This window comes from Pteropus vampyrus, unplaced genomic scaffold (genome assembly GCF_000151845.1).
Source record: "Pteropus vampyrus isolate Shadow unplaced genomic scaffold, Pvam_2.0 Scaffold129, whole genome shotgun sequence".
Taxonomy (NCBI): domain Eukaryota; kingdom Metazoa; phylum Chordata; class Mammalia; order Chiroptera; family Pteropodidae; genus Pteropus; species Pteropus vampyrus.
In genome coordinates, this window is record NW_011888910.1 from 5,031,387 (window position 1) to 5,047,175 (window position 15,789).

The 15,789-nt window shown below is 36.5% G+C and overlaps 1 protein-coding gene across 4 annotated transcripts in view; it reads right to left on the minus strand.

The window, feature by feature from the left end:
• Nucleotides 1–869: 869 nt before the first annotated feature.
• Nucleotides 870–15,789, minus strand: part of RIPK1 (receptor interacting serine/threonine kinase 1) — a 32,892-nt gene continuing 17,972 nt past the window's right edge. For all 4 annotated transcript variants that reach the window (XM_011367063.2, XM_023534643.1, XM_011367064.2 and 1 more), the window contains 5 exons: nucleotides 12,119–12,195; nucleotides 7,281–7,371; nucleotides 5,842–6,411; nucleotides 4,474–4,626; nucleotides 870–2,877 (listed from right to left, as the gene is read on the minus strand). In XM_011367063.2, the coding sequence (XP_011365365.1) occupies nucleotides 2,591–2,877; nucleotides 4,474–4,626; nucleotides 5,842–6,411; nucleotides 7,281–7,371; nucleotides 12,119–12,195 (1,178 nt within the window). In that variant the 3' untranslated portion in view covers nucleotides 870–2,590. The remainder of the gene's footprint in view (nucleotides 2,878–4,473; nucleotides 4,627–5,841; nucleotides 6,412–7,280; nucleotides 7,372–12,118; nucleotides 12,196–15,789) is intronic.

Below are 15,789 nucleotides of genomic sequence, written 5' to 3' on the forward strand. Positions count from 1 at the left end.
AGTACAGTGGTGGTTGTCAGGGACAACCTCTTCAGCTATGAGGTTACAGAAAAAACATGGCTTCTGGTGTTCAAACAGCTACATTGCCACTTCATAGCTACATGAACAGGGACTGGGGGTAGAGAAGATGGAGAGTTAGTATTTAATGGGTACCGAGTTTCAATTTTACATGATGAAAAAGTTCTGAAGTATGGTGTGATGGTAGCGCAGCAATGTTAAGATTCTTAATGCCACTGAGCTATACAGTTGAAAATGGTTAAAGGTAAGTTTTATGTGTATTCTACCACAATTAAAGTTTTTTTCAAGACCATATAATTCAAGCCTTATAAAGGTTATAACTCTAAATTGCATATTCAGTGGAGAAAACTACTTTAATTCTGACTACCATTATGCCTTACCTTAACTGGAAATAAGTGGCAGATCCGTGGCTACTGTTTAGCCTTGGCTTGAATTATTCGAGATGACAACAGCTTTCTTGCCTATTTCATTATTTCTCCTCCAAGAGACCCCTTCCATTGTAATAGTCCTGCCCAAGATTAGTGTTTTCGTGGTACTTGGGCCTTGTACTGAACTCATCAGAAACAAATTTGGCTCTTTTCAGCCCAGTTTTTAGAGAGTAGGGGCTGAAAGATAGGCCTCTTAGCTATGTTCAGAGAACAGTGGTGCTACAGGCTCTCAGGGCAGTGAGCCTTCATCCTCAGAGACAAAATGCCCTGTCCAGAAGATTCTCCTCTTTTTACCATCAACTTCCTGTTTTGTCAATAGTTGGGTGAAAAGCGGAATATGTACATGAACTGCCAACCCAAGTGGTAAAGTCACAGTGGAAAGTTAAAAACTCTGATTTCCACAAACACACACATTTCAATGGCTTATATCTAAGGTACAAAATTTTATTTTTAAAAAGTCCATTAAAATACTTTCCATTTTTGCTTCTTAACATTGATCAATCTCTTTGGAATTTTAGTAACACTGCTAGGACATAGGTACAAGAGATACATTTAGAAAAAAAATCATCCAGCCCCTGCTTGCTAGCAGGGGACCCCTTTCCCCTCCAGTCTTCCTTTTGGTTTATGTAATCTAATGCTATGTGGCAATTAAGTATTGAGCCTAGATACGTGCGGCAAGAGAACTGAGAGGTTCATTATAGCAGTGCTTTTCTCAACGCAGACAATTTTGCCCTTCCAGGGAACATCGGACAATTTTTGTCACAACTGGGGATGGGGGACAGGGAGAATAGTGCTACTGGAATCTACTGGGTAGAGGCCAGGGTTGCTTCCAAACAACCTTCAATGCACAGGAGAGTCCCCCACAACAAGCATCCAGCCAAGATGCTAACAGTGCTGAGGTTGAGAAATTCTGCTTTACAGTCCCACTTCTGGGGTGGGTGGGTGGGTGCGTGTGTGTGTCTGCTGGGGCTGGAGGTTTAGGGTCAGACCAACAATACTGTTATCACCCACCAAACACTAGAATCTGTTCTGACAGCCAGATTGCCCACACTGCACCCTTCTTTCCTTTCCTCCTGGGAAGGCTAAGCACAACAGCATACCCTCTCTGTTTAGCAAAGTGCTGGCAGTGATCCCGATGGTCCAGTTGACTTCAGTCTTGCAGTCTTCTAGTTTCTTCCTGAGTTTCAGGTGGGCTTTGAAAGTTTGAGTGCTAGAGGCATAACAACCCAACTCCAAATCTATCTTTTTTTTACATCATCACTCACAGAAAAAAAAAAAAAATGAAAATATTTCTACAGTATCTTGGGGTAAACTAAGAAGCTGTTCAACAGTGATCAGCCCTGAGGTTCCAGTCATAGCCGGGATGAAGAGAATATTCCCTTAATACCTGGCTCCCTCTTCTGGGCACACAGGTTGAGAAAGTGAATAAAGTATCAGAATGCTAAGCAAGAACTTAAAATTTTAATCAAGAATTTTTGTAGTTGTCACAATTAGTAATTTCTTGCAACAAGTACCTGATATTTTCGCTTTTTTTTTTTGCCCCTTCTTAGTACTCCTTAAAATCTCTTTAGTTAGTTTATGAAGATTGCATGCATTTCTTGAAGCCTGTAGTGACTGATACAGCATTTGATACTCAAGTTAATAGGTCCTATAATTTATAATAAACTGTAGTTGTGACACACACAAAAAAAAAATAAAGAGAACTTAGAATTTTTCTGTACTTTCATTATAACAGGAGTCTGTGTAGAGAAGAGAACACAAAATAAGAAAGTTGATTTAGTTTACATTCACTGAATTTTTTTCTCGCTCAAATCAAAGTCCAGGAAACTGAATGAACAGCATAAATGAAGGTTATGGGAAGAACCGAAATTAAATGATTGTCCTCAAATCTCTCTTCTTTCCCTTTCAAAACCCAATTAGGCTTTTTTGGTTGGGGCTCAGCCATTAACAAGTCTTCCTGTTTTGTGGGTTGTTTGCTGTAGATTTTTTCACCATTCTCCAGTTGTGAGCTGCAGGAAATGACTTTTATGCAGATACAGAACCCATATCAGTGAGGAAAGAATTCTGGATGATCTGAAGCAGCACACTTTCAGTGGATTACTCATTAAGTGATTTACTCCATGCTGCCAAAGCCCCTTCTAGAATTAGTTCTGGCTGATGCATACCAAAGCGTTCAGAAGGTCTATTCTTGAACACTGGTAGAGGGCATAGGTCAACTTTCCCACTGTAGCCCCCTTATTGCCTTCCCTCATCAGCCATTTTTGGAGCATCTGGTAAACCTTTTCTTTTAATCCATCTCGCTCATAGTCATGGTCAATTTCATCAATCTGAGATTCACTGAAGCCCAATTTACGTGCGCATATTTTCCAGCTCCTTCCTAGATTTTCCCTGACTGGGTCCAGGTGTTTATCTGTCAGACTAGTAGTATTACCTGCCAAAAAGAAAAGAGAAGAAGGTATCAAGCTGTAACCCATTTGAACCTCTATCAAGTGAAGAGTACGTGTGCACTACAGTGAAAAAGATAATTTCTTAATTACATAGCTGTTGACTCACTGGATGATACTTTCCATGGCTGCTAGCCCACTGGAATCTTTATGAATTAGAATAGGGAACCTCTTCTTCCTAGCAGATGCACCTCTGAGCCACAGCTGATGGCTTTGGGAACAAAACCTCTGCCTACTAGGCTGTTTTATATAACTTTAGCCAGAGGTCCTGTTTATGGTAGACTTTCCTGATGTAAAGGCGGAAAACACCACTTTTGTTCCTTTTGGTCATTTTCCACCTACATCTGGCCAGAATTAAGGTCATTCAACTCTTGATCCCTTTCACCCAACAGTTTATTTTCCTCTTACTTAAGGAAACTGTGACCACTAAGTGTGAATCTATTCACTCACGTCTTCCCTTGTCTTTAAGGGATGAGGCATCTACACTTTCCAAGGTCTGTTTTTGGACTCGTCCTTCCCCTATCTAACCACTGTCCTCTCTTCTCCTACAGCCATAATCTCTCTTTCTACTGGATCCTTCCCCTTAGCCCACCAAAAAAGTAATAAAAGGAAACCAAAGGATAAAATAACCACCGCGAACAAACCATATTCCTTAATTCTCATCCTGCCTCAGTAAGCTGCATATAAGGAAAAAGGCATCTCAACCCTCATTCTTTCCTCAGCTCCCCAAAATGCAGCTTTTCGTCATTACCAATGAATGTCAGCAGTCCAAAAAAATCTCCCAAGATATTTGCTAAATTCCGTCACTACCTCTCTGAGGGAGAGAAAACTGAGTTTTATCAGATTCTCAAAGATACCCTTGTCTCCTCCAAATTTAGGAACCTCTGTTTTAGGTATTTTAAAGACTATCCTTCAAATGGGCCAGACAAAGGATTGGCAAACTCTGGCTTGTGGACCAAATCTAGCCTGCTGTAAACAAAATCTTATTGGAACACAGCCATGTACATACATATATCGTCCATGGCTATTGCACAACAACGTTGAGTTAAGCGGTTGCAACAGAGACCTCAGGGTCAGCAAAGCCCCAAATATTTACTATCTGGACCTTGACAGAAAACATTTGCCAGTCCTAGGGTTAATCAGAAAGCTGGGTTCTTAAATCCTATTGTTTTGGCCTCATGACTGCTTCTCTCACATTGTGTTTTGGGAGAAATGTTATGAGCCTGCATAGAAGAACTCTATAAGAGAAAGCCCTCATTTTTATCACAGAGGTGCTGTTGAGGACATATTCTCCTACTATTTACAGAATTCCGTTTGATGAGGACCTGAGGGAGCTCTCTCTCCTACCTGAGTAGTAATATTAATGACAATGATGATTATGATAATTTAATACTTTTAGAGATCTTACTACATTCCAGGCAGCGTTCTAAATAAATTACAAAGAAATTACAGAGATATTTTACAGAGGAAACATGGGACAACTTTCAGGGAGAATCAGAGAAATTTGAGATTCCACTACATCCTTCTCAACAAGCAAGAAAGTTCAAGGTTCCTACACGATGGGTTCTTGAAGAGCATCTTACCAAAGATATCTAGGTACTTCGAAATTGACTCTTCTTTTGAATTCGTGTATGTGCTGTCCAGTAACAGAGAACTCCTTTCGCCAACCTCCATATAATTATTGTCTCCAATCTGAATGCCAGCACTGTTGTATATAGAACATTTTACAGACTCATCTGAATAGAAACACACAGGTAAGTTTCTAAATTGAAAGCAAGATAAAAAATACAATATAGCAAAGGGGCAGGGCTTTACTCCAAATGTTTATGTTAAATTATTTGTCCTCTGCCACCCTGTAAATTCTTCTTTTTTAAAATGTGGAGGAACTATCTTGCATCCATTAGGATGGTTACTATCAAACAAAACAAAACAAAACAAAATAACAAGTATTGACAAGGATGTAGAAAAACTGGAACCCTTGTGTATTACTGGTGGGAATACGAAATGGTGCAGCTGCTGTGATAAACAATATGGTGGTTCCTCTAAAAATTAAGAAGAGAATTACCACATGACCCAGTAACTCCACTCCTGAGTATACCCCAAATAACTGAAAGCAGGGTCTTGAATAGGTATTTATACACCCATGCTCATAGCAGCATTATTCACAATAGCCAAAAAGTTGAAGCCACTCAAGTGTCCATCAACAGATGGATAAACAAAATGTGGTGTATACATATAATGGAATATTATTCAGCCTTAAAAAGGAAGAAAATTCTGACACATGCTGTAAAACAGATGAACCTTTAGGACATTGTACTAAGTGAAGTAAGCCAGGACAAAAACTGTATAATTCCACTTATATGAGGTTCCTACATAGACATAGAAAGTAGAAGGTTGTTTGCCAGGGGCTGGGAGGAGAAAGGAGAATGGGAAGTTATTGTTTGAATAGTACAGAGTTTCGAAAAGTTTGAGAAGATGAAAATAGTTCTGGAGTTGGATGATGGTGATGGTAGCCTGACAATGTGGTTTTCATCACAAATGGTAGTCTTTGGCCTATATAAGAAATAAAAATATCCAAGACTTATTTCTTATCTTCAGAAAACAGCAAGCAAGTAAAAGAATATAAGCAAATACTTTCACTTGCATCAGAAATTGGATATAATGGGACTACTGTGATTTGGGTTAGAGCTGAAGATGTCTACCAGTTTAAAGGACCTGTAAACCAACAATTTTAGGCAGCTGCAATAAATCCTACCAAAAGTGAAGTATGCCTGGGCCAAGTGATCATGATGGAGATTACTCCATGGTGGCAAGCTGTACCTGGCAGCTGAAGACTCTAAACAACGTGTCCTTTGTTACCTTATAGTCTACATCTACAACAGAGATAATGACTGTTTGATTTTCAGAATTAAAAAAAAAAAGATAAGATTGTGACTGAAAGGCCTGTTTACCTCTTGATGGCAGAGAGATGAATGGAATGGTGGGTAGGTTTCCCAGTAGGTTGGTCTCAGGCACTGGATTTTTATGCAGGCTTGGCATATGGCTTGGAGTTGGCCCATACCAAACTCTGGAACCTACTGTTCCCAGATCCAATGGTCTTGTTCCAAAACCATGTGGACTATAAGATCCATTGTTCCAGTATAATACTTGGGGTTGGCTGGTCAGCCCAGTTGGTTGGTGTACTGCATTACCATGACTGGTTGCACTGGAAGAAGCAAGGCCTTTTATCCTTGGGTTCTGAACATTCTCATAAGGTTTTGGCTGTGCAAAAGGGTCATGAGAGACTCTTCGTCTCCTTTCCTCTTCTCTATTGTAAGCCACATTCTGTCTGGGTTGCTGTTTTGTCTGTCCATCCATGCGGCTGCCAAAAAGATGGTAGTTGGCTTCCTCCTGGAGTTTACTCTGCAGGCTGAGTTCATTCTCCTCTTGCTGGTGCTCTGGGGAGGGAGCAAACCAGGACTCTTCCACGGGACCTATCCTGAGTCCCTGTGAACTATGCAGCGAACTGGGCTGTTCCGTGGCTGAGAAGAAATGATCATCATTGGAGAGAGTTTCAAAAAACATTAAGAAATAACACCTCAGCCCCATATTAAATCTATACCTCACAAAAACATACTGAAAACTTTGAAAACAAGTACAAAGCATTTCTCTTTGTAGATGGCCTTTTTCTTTTATACGTAATAAGTAGGAGCCCATGCCTTGCAGTGAGAGAGCACTAGGAAAATTATATCAAGCAACAGAAAAGAGGGTGTTACAGGAATGACCAAGGAAGAAAGGGACTTGTGTCACAGCAGAGCAGGTGGCTGTCCCCTTGGTGTAATGCAGGGTTGGAAAATAAGAGCGGCAGCTCTGTGCTAATCATTTTCCATGGGTTCTTGCATTCTTTAAAAGCCCTATAAGAGTAGAAGCAATTGTGATCTGATGAGGTTTAAGAGGTTAAGTGATTTGCCCCAGAACATGCAAATGAACAGACAGTAGCCTCAACATCCTATACTCTGCCTTCCCTTTTGTTATAAGGAAAAGAGTATCCCTGCTTTAATCTGAGAGCAACCTCTCTGCTTGTACTCTGGATCTAGTTATTCCCTTACCTTCTCAAGTACTTTGCTTCCACGTAGGTCCCCTTCTTTTTCCTGAACCATCACTTTCTCCCTATCAGATATATTAGGACTCTTATGTTCAGGATACTTTATGATTTTGGTAAACTCAATGTTACTTCATATTTCAAATATAGGCATCTTGACTCTCAAATATGTTATAAATTCCTTTAAGGCAGGTGTTAAATTTTATATCTTCTGTTTCTCATATGGTTGTGAATAGTATTTTAGAGAGTAGAGTGAATGAATGAGCAAACAAATAAGTGGATAAATAGATTTTTAATCATCGAAGTTACCTGAATTTGACCTGCTTGGCGGTATTGCTACGCAATCCATTTGGAGTGATTGCATTCTCTTCACAATTTCATTTTGGCTAGGATACTCTTTCTATAATAAAGGGCATAGATACATACGTTAGTAAATAGTAGAAAATAGTTCCAGAAAATTACTACCAGAAGGTAGGAATTTCATAGTTCTAGCAAACAGTAAATATTAATACAACAACAACAACAACAACAACAACAACACATTTTTCCCAAATAGCCAAAACAATCTTAAAAAAGAACAAACTTGGAGGGCTCACACTTTCTGATTTCAAAACACTCTACAAAGCTATCGTAATCAAAACAGTATTGTATGACCTAAGGACAGACATCTAGACCAATGGAACATAACAGAGAATCCAGAAATAAACCCTTGCATAAATGGTCAATTGATTTTTGGTAAGGGTGCCAAGACCACTCAGTTAGGAAACACCAAATATCCACATGTAAAATTTAGATCTTTACCTTTCAACATATACAAAAATTAAATCAAAATGGATCAAAAACCTAAGCTTAAGAACTAAAACTATAGGACTATTAGAAGAAAACATAGGAGAAAGTTTCAAGACACTGGATTTGACAATAATTTCTTGGAGATGACACTAAAAGCGTAGGCAACAAAATAAAAATAGATAAATTGGCCTACATCAAACTTAAAATCTGTGCATCAAAGGACACTAATAAGAGAATGAAAAGACAGCCCACTGAATAGGAAAAAAATATTTGCAAATCATATATATCTGTTAAGGGATGAATATTTCAATTATATAAAGAATTTCTACAATTCAACAACAAAAAAACAAACCCAATTAAAAAACTGGCAAAAAGCTTAAGTAGACATTTCTCCAAAGGATATATACAAATGACCAATAGGTACATAAAAGATGCTCAACTTCATTAGCCATTATGGAAATGCAAATCAAACTCACCATGAGTTATACAGAACTTCATTAGAATGGCTATTATTAGAACAAAATGAAGTGTTGGTGAGAATGTAGAGAAACTGGAAGGAACCCTTGTGCATTGCTGGAGGGAATGTAAAATGGTGCAGCCATTATGGAAAACAGTTTGATGGTTCCTCAAAAAGTTAAACACAGAATTATCATACAACCCAGCAATTCTACTCCTAGGTATATACCTGAAAGAACCGAAAGCAGGACTGAAAAAGATACCTGTATACCAATGTTCATAGTAGCATTATTCATGATAGACAAGAGGGGCAAAACCCCAAATATCCATCAATAGATGAATGAATAATCAAAATGTGATATATACATACAATGGAATATTGTTCAGCCTTAAAGAGAAACGAAGTTCTGATACATGCTACAAAATAGATGAAACTTGAAAACACCATGCTAAGTGAAATATGCTAGACATAAAAAGACAAATATTACATGGTCTCATGTCTATGAGGTACCTAGAATAGACAAACTCATTGAGACAGAAAGTAGAATAGAGGTTACGAGGAACTGGGGAGAGAAAGGAATGGAGAACTGTTGTTTAATGGATGGAATGTTTCTATTTGGGATTAAAAAAAATGGAAATAGATACTAGTGAAAGTTGTGAATGTACTTAATATGCCACTGAACTGTACACTTAAAAATGATTAAGGTGGTAAATTTTGTTATGTATCTTTACCGCAATAAAAAAAAAATTTTTTTCCTCCTATAAAAGTAGTAATACTCATAAAAAATACAGAAAATGTAGGGAATTATATTTTTTAAAAAACTTACATATAGTGCCTTCACTCAAAGGAAAAAATAACATTTTGGTATTTCCTTCGTTTTTTTTTTTACTAGTCATATTTACATTTTATCATAGGTAGGTGTTCCAAAACATTCCCTGAATGAACTCATATAGTGATTTGAAGGAGAGTAACAAGGGATATTAATTATGTACAGAGTTTGTAGCATTTTGTATATTGCATTTTATTTAATGTGATAAGCATCTTTATGTTATTTTAGTTTTATAAAAGCAATTGTTTTCTTTTTATATTATTTATTACATAAAATATATAAGTACAAATTCATTTTAAAAGACTCAAACTATGCAGAATCACACAGGACAACATATTAAAGTTGTTACTTCAAACCCCCACTCTTTTCCATTCCCTAGAGGTAATCCTTATTCAGAGTATGTTGTACATCCTTTTATTCTCTCTAGATAATTGTATATATATATTCTGAAAACATACAAATATATATATTTGAGATTGAAGGCTCACACTCTAAGTTTTGACTTAGTTTTTCATTAATAGGTCTTGAAGATCTTTCTCTATCATTATATATTAGTTTCTACCTCTTATAAATGGCTAGGTAGTGTTCTGTAGTTTCAATGAATCATAATTTAGTATATCTACTTATAAATATTTGGGTCATTTCCAATTTTTTACTCTTAAAAACTAAGGTGGAAAGAATTCTCGAAGCTAAATTTTTGAGCGTACATGTGAATAGGATAGATTACTGAGTGGAACTGCTGCAAAAGTTATGTGCTTTTAAAAGTTTGATGGATGCTTCATCTTTCAATAAACTTCACCAATTCATACTCTTAACCAATACCGCATGAAATTGCTGGCTATTCTGCATTTTCACCATCACCGATATTACCAATCTTTCAAAACTGTTATCAATCTAATGGATGAAAAACTATAATCAGTTCATTTTGCTTTTCTCAGTGAAGCCACTTATCTTTTCCAACCTTCACTGTCTATTGATGGAATAACTTTGTTTATATTTTATTCAGAATTTCACATCTATAGAAAGTGAGTGAGTGGTCTGTAATTTTCCTTTCTTATATCTTCTTTATCAAGTTTGGGAATCAAGGTTATGCTAGTCTCATAAAATGAGTCTGGGAGAGTTCCTTCTCTATTATCTGGACAAAGTTTTATAATATTGGGAAAATTTATTCATTGAATATTTGGTATATATCACTGATGAAGCAATCTGATTGACTGTGGAATTGTTTTTGTGGGAAGAATTTCCATCACTGATTCACTCTCTTTTAATGGTTACAGGAATATTCAGGTTTTCTAACTTTGAGTCAGTTTTGTAAAGTTATACTTCTTTCTAGAAATTTATCCATTTTATCTAACTTTTAAAATCAATTATCAAAAAGTTTTACCTAATATCCTCTTAATACTATTTTGATGTCTACAGGAGCTGTAGTGATGACTCTTCATTCATTTCAGTCTTGTTTTTCTTGACAATCTTAATTAGTTGATTTTTCTATGTCACTAATTTATGCTCTTATTATTTACTGCTTTCTATTTGCTCTAGGTTTATTTTGCTGTCTTCTCTAGATGAATGCATGGCTAATTCATTTTCAGCCTTTCATATATATATGACTATATTAGTAAGCATTTCTTTGCAAAGTGTGTTTTGTTTTAATATGTAGTGTTTTTGTTAGCCTTCAGTATCAAACATTTTCCAAATTCCATTTTTTTTTTTTACCTAAAGGGTATTTAAAAGTATGTTTCTTAACTTCTAATCACATGAGATTTTCTAATTATCTTTTAATTTCTAACATAACTGAAATGCAGCAGAGAACATTCTGTATGATTACAATCCTTCAAATTGGTTGAGACTTGTTTTATTTCCCAGTACACTGTCAACTTTTGAAAATTTTCTGTATGTTCTTGAAAAGTCTCTAAAGGTAACTATTCTGTAGTTATAAGGTGCAATCTTTTATATATTTCCAAATGTGTTCATTATGTTCTTCAAATTTCCTATATCCTTACTGATTTTTTAATGTTTATTCTAACGAATAAAGAGAAATCTGTATTAAAATCTCCAACTTTGATTATGGACGTCTATTTCTTCTTAGAGTTCTGTCAATTTTTGCTTTGTATATTTTGAGGGATATACATATTTAAAGCCATTATCGCCTTTGTGAATTAAACCTTTTATCATTATGAAATATTATTTATTATTGTAGTAATGCTTTTTTTTGCCTTAGTGACTATCTTTAATAATATCCTTTTGAATGCTTTCTTAGTTTGCATTAAATATCTCTCTTTTATATTGTAAAAATCTGGCAATTCTTGATTGTCTAATTTTTTCCTTTTTTTTTGTATTTTAAAATCATTGTTTGACTGTTTTATTCACTGTAGTTTCCCTTTCATGACTCTAGCAGTATGTTGCTGCAAAACTCATGACAGTAGTTTGTTTCCTGAGTATGAATGTAGGGAAGGTCTCTGTTTCTCTTTGTTGGTTAGTTGGTAACAGTTTTTGACATTACCTCTCTGACCCCAGAAATCAAACTCACTGCTTCAGCAGAGGCAGATGCTGCACCCATTTGTTGCTTAACACAAGGAAGTTAGGAGGAGAAGCCAACTTTTATAACTGGCAAAATTGTGGATCCCAAATAACTCTGTCAGTGCTCAGGTGACCATGCTATTTCTTCTGTGTATGGTCTCAAGACTTGCCCTTCCAGTACTCTTCTTCAGCATTATGTTTTGAGTTAGCTTTTCTTTTTCTGTTATATGTCTCAGAAAATATAATTTCTATCTTTCAAGAATTCCTCAAAATGACTGATCTACCTACAATACTTTCCATTCTATTCCAGAGAAGTTGTGCTTTTGTTTTCATATTAATACATATATTTTCTCTCATTTCATTAGTTTTGAAGGAAGAATGGGTCCAGTGTGCCAAATTGATGATAGCTGCATAAAATTGCTAATTTTGTTTTATGAGGTTATCAAGCTAGCTTACCTCAAATCTCAGTATCAAATTATATTGCTATGGTTTTCATGATTGAAAATAGAAATGCTTTGATATGTTAACATTTTTAGCATTTGCTATATTACCTACCTTTAAACTCTTTACATCTTCTTCTACATTTTCTTCTAATTGAGATAAATAAAAAGGCCTAAAATTTTCTTCGATGCCTATATAAGAAAAATAGTACTTTAAATTTCTTAAATATTTTCTAAAATAAAATTAAAATACTGGTACTCTATTTTGAATTACTTACCTTAATCTGTGGACAAAGCAGTAAAATAAAATTTTAAATGCCAAATCACTGCCTTTCATGAAAAGACTAACAAGATTAATTACTAGGTAGCCGGAATAAGAACTAGGATTACACTGGAAACCAAGGGCTTCTAATAGCATGTAGTTTCTCTGGATGCAGCACAAAGCTCTTTCTAGTGAGAGTTAATCTCCAAGTGAATAAGGATGGGTAGACTCTTTGTTTCTGTCTCTCTGGCATCAGCTTTATTATCAGATGGAAAACTCATAATAAGGATTTGATATACAGAGTTAGAGCTGTGAGCTCTAAAAGAAAAAGACAACATCCACTTTCGTGACAACAGAGTAGACGTACTTTTTCTTATTTCTCTAAGTACAACAAGGACCCCTAGATATTATATGTAAATATATAAGGAGACTCTAAAAGGAGGCAAGACAAAGTCTGACCAGCTAGGGACTTTGGGATCTGAGGCAAGACATGGCAGTGAGTTCACTGGGTTTTCTTTTTGCCTCATAGATCCCAGACATAGATCTGAAGAGGCTGGCAACACAACAAAAACCTGCTTTTTCTAGCCAGAAGACTGAGCAAAGGGCAGCCTAGCAAGGCAGAAAACCTTTAGTCAACAACCACAATCCAGCCAAATGACACAGAAAATACTGTTGCTCCACCCCCACCATTACCAGCAAAGGTTGAGTGTGAACACAGAGTTCCAACCTCCTGAGACAGTAACAAGGTGCCCCAACACCCCCCACCAGGGAGATGTGAGAGAGATCCAAAGAGGAAGCCAGGGCTTTCCTTCCTGACAGATGGTAATGAGCTCCTCCATTCCTGTGGTGTCAGTGGACTACAAGGGCAGACTGGACTTGCAACCTCACCTTACAGTAACAAAATGCCCCTTTGTTATCCCAATGGGGACGTGTCTGAAGAGGCCACGGGGGAGTCAGGACTTTCCCCTCCAATGCATTGTCCAAGGAGACCATGCAGACTCCACTGAAACTCCTACCCCTGACCAGCAATAATGAGGAGCCCCCCCCGACTTCAGGTGTCAAAAATACCAAGGGGAGAACCTGGACTTCCCTCAACCTGGCACTAAAAAGGTGGCAAAACCATTCCACTGCCAAAACCATGTCAGAGAAAGCCAGCTATGACAGAAGGCTTAAAGATGATCCAGAATCTCATAACTTGTTAAGAAGAACTTGTTAAGCAGTTTCAAAAGAAAACTAAGAACCAGGAGGATCTCAAACTGAATGAAGAAAAGACAGTCCAATAGATGCCAACGTTGATATGACAGAAATGTTAGAATTATCTTTCAAAGATTTCTACATAGCCATAATAAAAATGCTTCAATAATCAATTATGAATAAGCTTGAAACAAATGAAAAAAAAAATAGAAAGCCTCAACAAAGAAACAGAAGATACACAAGAAATTTCTATGAAATTTTAGAACCGAAAATACAATAAACCAAAGTAAAAAGCTCAGTGTATGAGCTCAACAGCAGAATGGAGAGGACAGAGGAAAGTCAGAAAAGTGGAAGACAGAACTATAGAAAAGACCCAATCTGATCCAGAAATAAATAAATCTGATTTATTTCTGAGAAAGAAATAAACTGAAAAAAAAAAATGGATAGGGCCTCAGGGACATATGGGACTATAACAAAAGATCTAGTATTTCTATCATCAGAATCTTGGAAGAAAAGGAAAAAGAGAGTAGAGCTATCAAGCACTCTAAGAAATAATGGCTGAAAGCTCCCCAAATTTGACAAGGGACATAAACCTATAGATTTAAAAAGCTGAGCAAAACCCAGACAGAATAAACCCCAAGAAATCCATAACAAGAGAAATAATAATTAAATATCTGAAACATATAGACAAAAAATTTTGAAAGAAGCCAGAGAGAACTAATACCTATAAGAAAAAAACAATTAGAACGACAGAGGATTTCTCAGCTGAAACCATAGAGGACAGAGAAAGTGGCATAATATTGTATAAGTGCTGAAAGAAAAAAACTATCAACCCAACTATCGACCCAGAATCCTACACCCACCAAAAACATCCTTCAAGATATTCTCAAATGAAGGCATACTAAGAGAATTTGTCCCCAACAGATACATCATAAAAGAATGGCTAAAGCAAGTTCTCTAAACAAAAAGGAAATAATTATAAAAAGAAAAAAAAAAAAAAGATACCTTGGATACCTTGGAATGTCATGGAGGGAGAAAAAAAATGTGTGGTATATTTAAAAAAAAAATTTGGTCTTTTCCCCAGGTTTGGTTGGCTCTGGTCAGGGAGCTTCCCAAATCTCTAGAATCTCCTAAATGATAAGAATGTCTTTCGTATGCTAACGAGACGGGTTATGACTGGAGGGGTGAGGGAGGCTAGATAGCTTCAGGATGGGAGCTAGTCACCAGAAACATCTACCCATGATTTCAGGGTTGGAACTTTCAGCACTATCCCATGAACCTCCAGGGAGGGGAAAGGGACTAGAGATTAAGTTCAATCACCAATGATTTAATCAATTATGCCTACCTAATGAAAGCTCCATGGAAATCTCTAAACAATAGGGGTTGGAAAACTTTCAGGTCAGTGAATATACTGAGATACTAGGAGAGTGGCATGCCCAGAGAAGGCATGGGAGCTCTGTGGCACCTGTCCCTAGCCCCCTTCCACATACACAATACACTGATTTATGCATCTCTTCCATTTGCCTGTTGCTGCATTGTATCCTTTATAATACACCAATAAATGTAAGTAAAATATTTTCCTGAGTTCTGTAAGTTGTTCTAGTGAATTATCAAACTTGAGGAAGTGCTTTGAGGACCCCCAAATTTGTATTCAGCTGTGCAGAAGTGTGGGTTGCCTAGGCACCATATTTGCATCTGGTGTCTGAAATGGAGACAATCTTGCAGCAGCCCTTAAACTTGTGGTGTCTGATGATGACTCTGGGTAGTTAGTGTCAAAAAAATTTTTTGAAACTTTTAATTAGTGATCTTTTTTTCCTTTATATATTTTTTTTTACTCAGTAACAACCAGCACACAATATTATATTAGTTTCAGGTGTACTAGTGTCAGAATTTAATTGAATTCTAGGATACCCAGTTAGGGAAATATTCGTTGTCAATAGTAGTATCGGAAAAAAAGACACCACAACACAGCAATCCAAAATATGGGTAAATACAATAGGCTTTCTTTCTCCTCTTGCACTTTCTAAACTATAATTGATCGTTGATGCAAAATGTAACACTGATGTGCTCTAAATGTATGTAGAGTAGATATTTAAGGCAATTACATGGAGAGAAGGGAGAAAAGTAATGGGAGTAAAGTTGTATATTTCACTCAAACTAGTAAAATGACAGTAAACTGTGTAATGTATGTATAGATTATGTAATACCTACAGCATCCACTAGAAACACTGTACTTAAAAATACTGTAATTAAAAATGGAATTCTAAAAAGTATTCAAGAACCCACAGGAAAGCAAAAAAAAAAAAAAAAAAAAAAAAAAAAAAAAAAAA